We start from the raw sequence: 11,597 nt of genomic DNA, 5'->3' as shown, positions 1-11,597 counted from the left end.
TAATACTGGGGGAGAGAAGACCTATTCTACCTTCTGATCGCAGGAGCAATGACTAGGCGTCTGTGCGAAGAATGTGAAGAAACGAGTAAGTAAATCAAAGCTTCTATGTTGCTTCTCAAACAAAAAAAAAAGTAAATCAAAGCCTCAATACCAATCATATTACAAACTTTCAACCAGTGTTACTGATTTTGAGATTGTCTTGGATACATGTTTGCCCAATTAGTGTGCAGCTCATCACAGATTAAACATGACCTCTAATCATGTCTTCATGGAGTTTAACATAACTTCTAGTAGTGGGGTGTTCTTCATAACCTAGTCCTCAACCATATCAACTAGTTCATCAGATGTGGCTGTAACTTCAAACTCATGTGGCACATGAACCAGTGCATGTAATCTGAGTAACTTTAAGCGAAGGAAAGGTTCAAAATTAATTGGTGTCAAAATCCAAATCTTTGGCTCTAACATCAGATTTCTGGTGAGTTGATAAGAAACCAAATGAGAGAGGCCTCATGATCATTTCGTACATATATGCAACAACGTTAGTGTAGGAAGTGCTTTTGCTGGAAGCACATCTCTTAGAAGCACATGTTAATTGTACTAAAGGATTCAATGAAAAGTCATTTGATGCCCAGAAAGCTCTTTTAGTTGTTTCTGGTAAACACTACTGAAAGGCCTTAGTTTTTTTTTTCTTAGGGTTTAGGGAAAAAAGAGTTAGTATATTACCAGTGTATGTACAGTTGAACACAGAAACTGTGTTTACCATTTTGTGCTAATGGGTTACTATTACTATTAATTTGTTTAACAAGAAAGAAATATAGAGGAGGAACAATGCCTCACTCTATCCCTCCATCACTGAGATTCTCCCACATTGCACTTAGTCATCAACATCGCCCCCTCTATGTCTTCTCCTAAAACACCGCTAAAGGGTTTCGAGGCACATCTCATTCACCGTGACCGTCCTAAAACTCCACTCTACAACCCTAAGGAAAATTGCAAACACAAGCTGATCTTATCGAATCAGCTCGTCACAGAACCTTGGCCAGACAAAACTACCTCACAAGGCTATTGTCATGTAAACCATAGCAGATATTAACAAGTGCCCCCATCTATTTGGAACTGTGAGAGTACATCATGGGGTTCCAAATTGGCACCCCCAAAGTGGATAGCTATGCATTCTACGACACGGCCAGCAGTTTAATTCGGTTGCAGTGTGAGAAATGCTACAATCAAAGCACACCAATATATGATCCTTCAAACTCATCAGGTTTTGTACAAGGTGCGGCTCTCTAGACTGCAACATAACCTCTGACACGCAATGCCCTGATCTTTATGGTATATGCAACTACAAATAGGAGTTCTTGTTACAGAAACAATTACGCTCAGAACATGATGGATCAACCGGAAGCATTAGCTTTACCAAATATGATTACCGGGTGCAGTCACTCTAATGTAGACCCGAGATGATGTTACCATCCACCATGCATTGTGGAACTAAGCAGATAACTTTCTTCCCTGGTAGGCCAAATTTCATACCCTCAGGTCGCATATCACTATATCAGCTAATAATGAAGGCAACCATATCTGTTAGGCTTGGCTCAGTAGCACTCGTCCATATCTGCTAACCATAATGAAAGCAACCGCATTTGTTAAGCTTGGCTCAGTAAGTCAGTAGCAGTCATCCCTGAGAATACGACTCAAACCCCATTGTTAACCAGCACACTTGGTTTTTACCATCTAAGCCTAGAAGGCATTAGTGTTGTTGGTACAATGTTGGACATTCCAAAGTCTGTTCAATATGACACCGGAAGGGGGAGAAGCGTTCTTCAAGAATACAGGAACAGCTCATACTCAGCTTAGATGCTACTGCCAACATTTTATGCACTCACCGATAAAATAGATGATATCGTCTGATTTCGAACCCTTACAAGATGTAGATGACAAGTTCCCAGTGCTACGACGAAATCAATTTTAGTTTGGATTCCGTGGAGTGCGAATATGAGTTGGGATCAGAACTCTCTAGGATACTATTTTTTGGCTACATTACTAGTTCCACCAATTGTGAGTCAAGTTCTTGCAATGTACCAGCAAAGGAACATAAATGTTGATATATCACTTCAACAACAACACTGTGTACCGGTTGTAACCACGCCTAAGGCCAAAATAATGCAATGGAGTTTTGTGTTTGCATGGAAATGATCAGTTAATTGCTTGTTTGGCATAGCTAGCAAAGTGCACCGAGTGTCTCATGCATTCAGATCCAACTCATGTATGAAAGCAATTGCAGTACTTTAGGGACAGGGTTGCCCAGCAAAAAGAAACAGAAAAGAAAATCTGCTAAAACATAACGAGCTTACCTCTTAAGTGGTGAGACATCAGAATGATCAGATCTTGCATGTTTTGACTTCACATTATTTTGTTTTAGTGAAAACCTGAGCAGAATGCCTCTGAAATTCTTTTCCTTTCCTCAAAGTCATAACCAGTGAGTGAAGAAGACTGTTCCCCTTGACTTCTTAATAATGGACCTCTCTGTAGATACGTAATCTATTTAAAGAATTTTCATGCAAGAGATTAGCTTAATACAATAATACAGGGGCAAAACACAGTAGGAGTTGGATATAATCCTTCCTCATTTGGTCCAAACTATACTTCAATAGAACCCCAAAAGGAGGCTGAGAATAGCTACTAAGAAAACCAGGATGCGGGGAAAAGATGAGAATTTTTTTAATTTCTTGGAGTGGATGACTCTGCGTAAAGATAACACTATCAAACCAAAAAGGCTTAAGAGATTAATCACAAACTAAGTAATATGTTGAAAGAAAATATCTCAAGTACAGCAAGACTAAAGGACTGACCATACCGTTTCCCAGCTCCCACACTGACCCTTTCTTCCCAGGGCTTGTAGGCAGTTAAATTATGCTGGCTCACAGCAGAATTAACTATGAATGAGGAAGCCGGGGGGTCGTGTTATGATATACCACACTGAAATCTTGAACAGCGAAATCAAGTGCAAGCTGGACAGTAATTCATCTACATGCTTGGGTGTGACACAATGCAAATGAATTACGCACCAAGCTGTAGGTTTCCAGAGTCAAAGATAGAAAAGAACAGATGCAACTTCCATGAACCGCTATATAAGAACGGGCATCTCGTAAATGGCTTTCACAAGTCATGGTAACTTTGGTTGCCTATACAAATTTTGTCCAGTGTATGTCCAGCCACAGTAAGGATGTCGAAGATTATTGTCATCTCTAGGACTAATCGAATATCACCTTTCCTTCTCTTTAGGCTTCTTCAACATCTGCTTTGATCTTTTCCTGCAATCATGACAAAAACATAAAAATTTGCCTACTTCGGAATAGAAAGTGCTTTAGTTTGGAATACCAGTTAAGTAATGGATGGAAAGTACTCCACTAGTATAAAGAAACTACCTCTTAGTGGCCTTGCCACTGAAACCAGTTACATCCTTCATCATCTTTTTCGGTCTTTTCCTGTAATCAACACAACCAAGATGCAGACAATGTCACCACTTTGTCGGCTGCTTGCTGTGTAAGTAAGTATTCTATTGAAACAACCTCAAATAATTAAGATATTACCTCCTGATAGGTTTACCGCTGAAACCAAAAACACCTTTCATCAATGAGCTTACATCCATAGAGCGCTCCTGCATAATTTTGTCATGGTATATTTTGCTCCCAATCTCAGTGATCTGTTCCTCCACTTCTTCCAAAGTTTGATCCACGTGGAGTTGAAGCTCCCCTTTCCTAATCACAGTAACACCAAAGCCATTTGCCTTGGCATCTCGAAATACATCCTGGAAGGGGGTTAAAGTGGGTAGTTATGTACAGATAAAGAAAAAACAGATAAAAAAATAAACAAAAAATAGTAAAAGTATAAAAGAAAACAACAGGGAACCTTATTCCCTTCATCTACATAAATAGGAAAAAAAGGTATCTTTGACCCTACTCTCAGAAAAGTGACTCAATTTGAGACTGGAAAACATATTAATCTCAAAAAGAATCGTCTCTTGAGTTTCCTGAATAGGGAAAACTTACAAATAACAATTTTCTGAGATCATAATGCCATGGCAATTTGCAACAGAGGAAATTGCAAGACGATGTACTTTGAAGAATTAAAGCCTGCATTAAAACAAACCAATTCCTTACCTTAGGTGGCTGGGGAACAACAAAGGCATGTCCATTGCCAAGCATTTCCATTTGAGCTTGGATAATATAACAAAGGTTTTTACAGTCATTAGTGTCCTCAAAACCGATGATATGATACGGCTTCGGTTCCAATTCAAGATCTGCAGCCATCTCCAATGAATAAAATCCTATTCTTTGTTCTTCATTATCATCTGTGTACAACTCGATGCACTGGAAAATAAAGAGAGAACAAAGCCATTTATTGAGAATCTTCTGTATAATCAGAGAATATATCTATAAAAAGCTTAAAATCAAGTGGTTGATTAGACTATTTGATGATGAAAGTGAACAGGACGACCTAGACTTTCATACCATGCTAGGCACCCCTTAGACTCCAAAATATTTAAAATGCATAGCACAAAACTTAAGATGCATATTTGGCTTACCAGCACATAAGGAAGATCTAACCACCACAAATAATCTTCTTCCTTCACTTCTGCATATTCACGGTATTTGCTTACTACAGCTTGTGGTCCAAACAATTCCATCTCTCTCTTAAGCTTGCTAAGTTTCTTTTCCATGAATTGCTTACTTTTTTCAGGCATGTTGTCCATGAATTCCGCAGCTTCCTGTATTTCTTTCTCAGTGATCCATCGATCCAAATCTTTCCCCGTGTCCTTCATAGTGGATTTAATTTCTGGGTCTGTCTCTGCATTGTAGGAGTCCACAAATCCCTGGGACCATTTCTTTGTGTGCTGCCAAAATTCCTTCCCGGTCTTTTTGCCAGCTCTAACAGAACCGTCACTAGCTTCTATAACAATCTTGGAATCTGTTTTATTCCTCTTCCTTGGGTCATTAGCTGATAAGGAATTTGGAATATAATCGTTGGATTGTGGTATTGACTTCTCATCTTTCTGAACAGGATATGAAATCCCAGCATTATCAGAATAAATTGCCTTCCGTTGCTCTTGAAAATAATTTAAGAATTCAGGACTTTTCTCTATAGGAGGACCTTTCCAGCGTGGTATAATTTTGTCTGGTGTGTCATATATGCTGATACCATCTACAGTAAAAATAAATATTTCTATCAGTATCATCACTTAAAATTCCCCTGGACAGCATCTTTACATATATACATTTAAAAATATTATGTCCTATTGCTTGGTATATCTTAAACCTCATGGCTACCACACCTATAATTTCCTCACCAAAGGAGCAGAAGTATGTTAGCTCATAACTGGCCTAACAGGCAGCAAATGTAACTAGTTATTCGAGGAACCAGTCTAGCTGACAATTACAAAGAATGAGAAAACTAACATAGGAACATACTTTATTGTAATGATGGTACTAATAATGATTTCAGCATATTGGTAATTATATACAAATATATGAACCCCTTTTGTATCCAGAAAATTAGAAACAACAAAAATAGAAACACCTATATGCCGAAACAATAGATAAGTGCCTGAAACAAGTTTGTTACCTGCCCCATAATCGAGATTTTCAATGTTTGAGTGGAGCCACCCATGCAGTTTCGACAGCTTTTGATTCTCTTTTTCAACTTTCTTCTCAAGACCCTTGAAGAATGCAACCTTATCTTCAACATCCATCATATAAAACGGATCCCGCCCTCCCAGCTCATTGTCTTGGACTTGCAAAACAATTTCCTTGAGACTGTCATCTTTCATCCATTCCAGTTCACTGTCATCATCCATCTTAGATCCAAGCTCTGCTATGTTGGTACTTGATTCTTGATCTTCTTTTTTTCTTGAAACCATGTAATTATCTCTAAAACCAACTCCAATCTTCTTAACTATGGGCTCAAATTCACCAAAATTTTCTTCTATCCAATTCTCTAGTTCCTTAGATGGTTCCGTCATTGAAATCTTGCCATTACCTTCATCATATAATGAACATTGGGGACTTTGAACATCATCAATGATGTCTCCTTCGTCTCCTTCAACTTCTTCATAACTTTCTTCAGGTTTATCAGTCATTATAGCATCCAATTTCTTATCCTTAGTACTACAATCTTTTGAAGCATTTTTGGCAGGTGAACAATCTGATGTTCCATCAAGAATCGCATACGTGAATGCATTGTTAGCCATATCCCCTACCTGGTTCTCATTTTTATCCCTTTGTGGCCTTGGATTAGCATCACTCCCTTGAACAGGTTCAATCCGGAGCTTTTCATTTTTATCACATTTCTTAGACAGATACTCCCTAGCTTCTTTTACTGACACTATGACCCTTGGTTTTACTTGAACAGAACTATTATTGGCCCTTTTAGAATCTACTAAAGGTGCAACATCTGCCAAATCTAGATTCTCTTCACTATGTTTCTGGTGTTTGCCGCTTTGCATATCATTCGAAACTCCATATAAAGTACTACACGATTGAATATCCTCATCGTTGACTGAGTCCAACTTACCAAAAACTGCAGTATTATCGCTACCCATGGCTTGTCTGCAATCTCCCTCCAAAGGGTGAGTTAGAGTGTTCGCTCCTTCTTCTGTATGCTGTTCAACAACTTTCATTTCATCAAGCAACTTATCATTCACAGGCTGTGTTTCTTTCTCATCATTACCAACCAAGGACTGTTCCATTTGCTCAATTTCACGTGCTTTCCTGGCCATATTTTTAATCTCCTGCACTTTAAAATCAAATTCCGATGACTTACTGGTCATGGAATTTGAAGAATCTTGTAAAGCCGGCTTACCATTTACCGACTTTGCACTCACAATACTGTTCATAAGTTCTTTCCTATCCAGATAAGGCTTTTCAAAAGATACCAGAGGCAGCTCTGATGATTCTTGAACAACTTCCACTTCCAGGTTCCCCTTTTCTAACACCTCTTTCTCCTGTCTTGCTTTCATCTTTCTCCTCATCATCTCCTTCTCCAATTCTGTGTATTTCTCTTCTTTGTTTCCAGAACCAACCAACTTCTTCAATGCCCACAATGCAATCAAAACATACACCATCAACCTCCCAACTCTAGATAGCTTTGGCAAGAAGTCCGGTTGGAGAGTAAAACCCCGAATTGTCTTCAAAAAACCTGACTCCTCACCCTGAACAACAAACTTGGCTACTGAACTATTCCACGGAATCACATCTAACCCACTCTCCATCTCTTTAGCTAAACTCTCTGCCTGCAAAATTTTCAAGTTCACCTCCGGTGACCCCTCTAATCCCCACCGCTCTATCCGGCTTCTCCTCAAGATTTCATCCTCATTAACCAAAACCCTTTCCACATTTCCATCAGAACCTTGATAAACTGTAAAAATCTGACCTGAACCGATCCCCCAGTACTCAGTATCTCTCTTATACTGTTCAATCCAACTCTCCAACTTTCTCAACAAAACAGATTCACCAAAACCTTTTGATTCTTTTAATTCACTAGCTCCAGCTACACTATCACCACCACCCTCATTACTAAATTCACCATCTTTCACCTTATCATCAGCAACCCAATTACGAAAGTTTTTCTCTTTTACATTATCAGAGTTCAATTTACTCTCAGAATCATCAATATTGGTATTCAAAAGCTGAAAATCAAAACTTGGGATTAAAGGGTTCACCTTTTGGTCTTCAATGAGCTTCTTCCTCAGCGAGTTTCTGCGGCTCGTGGGTCGACCAAATTGTGCGAAAGCTTGAAACTTTGTTGTGTTACGTGATAGAAAATAGATTGAAAATGATGGGTTTTTGCTGGGTTTTCTGTATCGGAATGTGGTTTTGGGGTTCCAAGATTTATTGGGAAACCTGGTTGGGAAAGGTGTAGTGAAGGAGAGACTGTTGGGGTTGGTTGGAATTGAAGAACACAGAAGCTCCATGGATGAAGATAGAGAGGTTACATAGAGGTCTGCCGAGATTTTGGAGAGGTTTTAGGCCATCTCTACCAAATTTTAGCTAATGTTTCTTTTTTGGTCATAAGCTAATGTTTCTTTTGCTTTTTGCTTTATGAAAAATCATTTTATTTGCACACAGCATTCTACTGAATACACAATTTTAAAAGTTTTTCTTGAATTTCATTAAATTTTAAAGCTTCCTTAATTACTATATTAACCTCATCCAAATATATAATAATAAAAAAAACAAAACAAAAAATGACTTCTATGTGCTCAGGGGTGGCACAACAACTACGATGGAAGCCACGGAAAAAGTTAAAAGGATCTAAGGTTTAAATATGGATTAATATTTTTTTTTAGAAGAAAATTACAAAAATATTATAAGGAGAAATCTCTAAGATGTCCCAAACTAGAAGAATTCAACAACAAAGCCTGAAGGAAGACACCCCATCCAAATCCTAGGAGAGTCAAAGGAGCTCCGCCACAACATCAGCTAAGAAATTAGCTTCTCGGAACATATGATTGAAAGTGATCTAATCAAAGTTGCCAACAATCACCTAGATATCTTGAATAGTAGACTTTAGCCTCTAGGAAATTTCATAAACTTTCTTGACAAAGTTGATTGTAATCTGAGAGTCTCCCTCAACCATGATAGAAGAGTAGCCGAGTCTATTAACAGCAAGGAGACCATCTCTAAGCGCAAAGCTTTCAACAAGGTGGATATTGGTGGTGAAAATGCGACGAGCTCCAGCCACCAGAGGAGTCTCCAATGCCCTAATAATGAAACCAACGGCAACATAAGAACCATTAACAGAGGCATCAAAATTCAGTTTCACCTAGTAGTTGGGGGTAAGGGCAATCCATCGAATTACATCAGCATGTTGAGGAGCTTGAGGAGATACATGATAAGTACTCGTAGCATAGCAGCTAGCACGGTTTGCAGAACTCGTCGAAGCAGCGTCAAAAAGAATTGACTTGGGAGAAAGCTGGCAAGAGCGGATGATAGAGTTGTTTTGAGCCTTCCACACATGCCAGCAAACAACCAAACAATCTACAATAATGTGTCGGTCTTGACTCATCAAGATGTTCAATCCACTCTTCCAAAGAATTAAAGAAAGAGGGAGCAGGCAGATGACTTGCACTACTCCAAATAGATCTGATAAAAGAGCAACCATGAAAAATATTCTACGTACATATCTTCTATATGATGACTACACATGATACAAGAGCTATCCAGTCGCTGCATAAATCTCGATAGAAAAGATCTTGTTTTAAGTCTACCCCTTAGAAATAGCCAAGCAAATTTTTTTGCTTTTGCATATTCAAGGTCTAAATCTTATTTAAAATCAAGGCCTTAGAATGCTTAGGCTGAGTACATTGCATCCACGTGGTGAATTTCACAGAGAACCTTCCATTTAGAGAAGGACCCGAAACAAATTCATCTTCAAAATCATCTACAGGGAGATTAATATCACATATTAAATTCACAAAGTGATCATCAAGGAACTCCCTAAGTTTTGGGATGTTCCAATTTCCATTATGCAGATAATCTGCTACAGAATCTTTTAGATTCACTCTAGATTTATCAGAATCATTCAGAGTATCTAATAAGGGTGGTCAACGACCCCATTAAAGATCCAAAACTTAACAGTCCTACCGTTACCTACAATCCATCTAAGACCAGAGAGGGCAATCTTTCTCGCATCTAGGATGCCTTTCCAAGCAAGCTAGAGAATGGTTTGCCTGTTTCTTAAGATGAAATATAGGCTATATGTTCTAGGATATTCTCTATGTGTGCCTTGGCCTTATGCCAATAGGATATGTAGTTAGACTAGATCTATGTATTCATATCCTTATCATATTGGTATTGTGTAATTCCCTATATAAAGGGCTCCTATCAATGAATAAGATGATGACTCTCTTGCTATCTCTTTGTCTCTACACTTTATCTTTTATCACGTTATCATGCACTTTGTTCTAACCCTAGAGCCAATAGCCCACCATTTTTTTTCTAAACCCTAAAAACCAAAACCCTAAAATCGGGCAGCCTTGTTTTTCCCGATTTCCGACCAAAATTCCGACTGCCCTTCGCCGGAATTTTATATCCCCAGAAAGCTCTCTCCGCCCCGGATCCAACGCCGTCGGTCTCACCCTGAGAACCGGCCGGAAAGTCTCCGAACCGGCCGCCGGAAGATTCCAGACCGCCGCCGCTATCGACCACCGGTTCACCACCTTCCCTTGCTCCGATCAACCTGAAATTATGACAGCAGCTTCCCCATCCAGAGCTGCTCCTCCTGTCAAATTTTCAGCCCCAAATTCGAAGTATAAGTAGGCGAAACGTTATTTCTCCTCTCGGCAGCCTCTAGAAAGGTATGTTTTTTGAAACCTTAAACTTTTCCAAGTTCAATAACTCGGGGAGGATAAAATCCTTTCCTCCCTTCTCCATCTCCATTCTATGCTTGGGATTTTGTGCGTGCAGGTACCCAAATCCCGGAATTTTATTCGCGGGTCAAGAGTGTGTTTGATCACTCTTGTTTCTTTGTCCGGGTTGTGTTTGATCAACCCCGACCTTTCACCGGATTGTGTTTGATCAATCCGATGCCTTTTTCCGAATTGTGTTTGATCAATTCGCGGCTTTTCCGGATTGTGTATGATCAATCCGAAGGACAAACCATTAAAAGCATCGTTTGTGACCTTTATTGAGTCTCATAACAGCTTGGTTTTGTATGCAAGAGCAATGTAACATTCTGCTCCTTTGAGTTTTGACGTACTAGATGCCTAAGGCGGATCTTCGCTTGGTATCTGTGGAACCTTTCATTGGAAAGGATTAAACCACATGTTTTGACCCCCAGGCTAACAAGCCTAGACGCCGAGATGCCACATCGACAAGCCTTCAATGGAAATCTGTGCAAAAAGTAATGACCACAAAGTACTGTGGAATGCACTCATGGAGCGTTTCTTGAAACGTCTATATAACTCTACTTGTTGAGTTATTAGTCAAGTGGATTGCTTACCACTTTAATTGACTACATATTGTCGATGATCTTTTGTGGCATCATGATCCATAATCTTTAGCGGATTCGATCATCATCAAGTTCTCTAGGTCCTCCAAGTTGGTTTGGAATTACCAACGAGACTTGATTTTGATCATACATACGGGAATTGTATATACGCTAAGGTAATAAACTTATTTGGGATTATCCCCTAATGTGGGGACAACAATATGGGTCATGGCAACGGCAGAAAACGTCGTGCCGATGTCTAGAACCTCTGTCTAGCGACACTCCCGGTCTAGACACCATTTTGTCAAAACTACTCACGTCAGCTCATGACATTAATGCAACCGTTGTGGATCTTCGGATCACTGGTTCAAGATTGTCAAGCTCCTTTAAATTATGAATGCATCAAAAAGGTATGGAAAATCAATATGAGGACAAGAACGTCATCCTCATGATCGCGAATTTCAAAGATTCGGATCCTGCTCTAGCTACCCATGACTTTGATGTCATCGGCTAGACATTGTATTTTCGTTCCAAGTTATATGTACTAAGACGTTGTATCGACGTCCTTTATCTATTTCAGACCTCGATGTACTCACATTAGCAATAAT

General features: G+C 39.3%; 1 protein-coding gene across 1 annotated transcript; it reads right to left on the bottom strand.

Moving 5' to 3' along the window:
* Positions 1–2,687: 2,687 nt before the first annotated feature.
* LOC101313638 lies at positions 2,688–8,070 on the bottom strand. The gene is made up of 6 exons (XM_004306622.1): positions 5,626–8,070; positions 4,589–5,205; positions 4,164–4,373; positions 3,594–3,811; positions 3,429–3,488; positions 2,688–3,314 (listed from the first exon to the last, which is right to left on the bottom strand). The coding sequence occupies exons 1-6, from the start codon at positions 7,970–7,972 to the stop codon at positions 3,266–3,268; spliced, it is 3,501 nt and encodes a 1,166-aa protein (XP_004306670.1). The 5' UTR covers positions 7,973–8,070; the 3' UTR covers positions 2,688–3,265.
* Positions 8,071–11,597: the final 3,527 nt, after the last annotated feature.

This window comes from Fragaria vesca, linkage group LG7 (genome assembly GCF_000184155.1).
Source record: "Fragaria vesca subsp. vesca linkage group LG7, FraVesHawaii_1.0, whole genome shotgun sequence".
Taxonomy (NCBI): Eukaryota; Viridiplantae; Streptophyta; class Magnoliopsida; order Rosales; family Rosaceae; genus Fragaria; species Fragaria vesca.
Note: the sequence above shows the minus strand (reverse complement) of the source record. Positions and strands in the feature narration are given on the sequence as shown.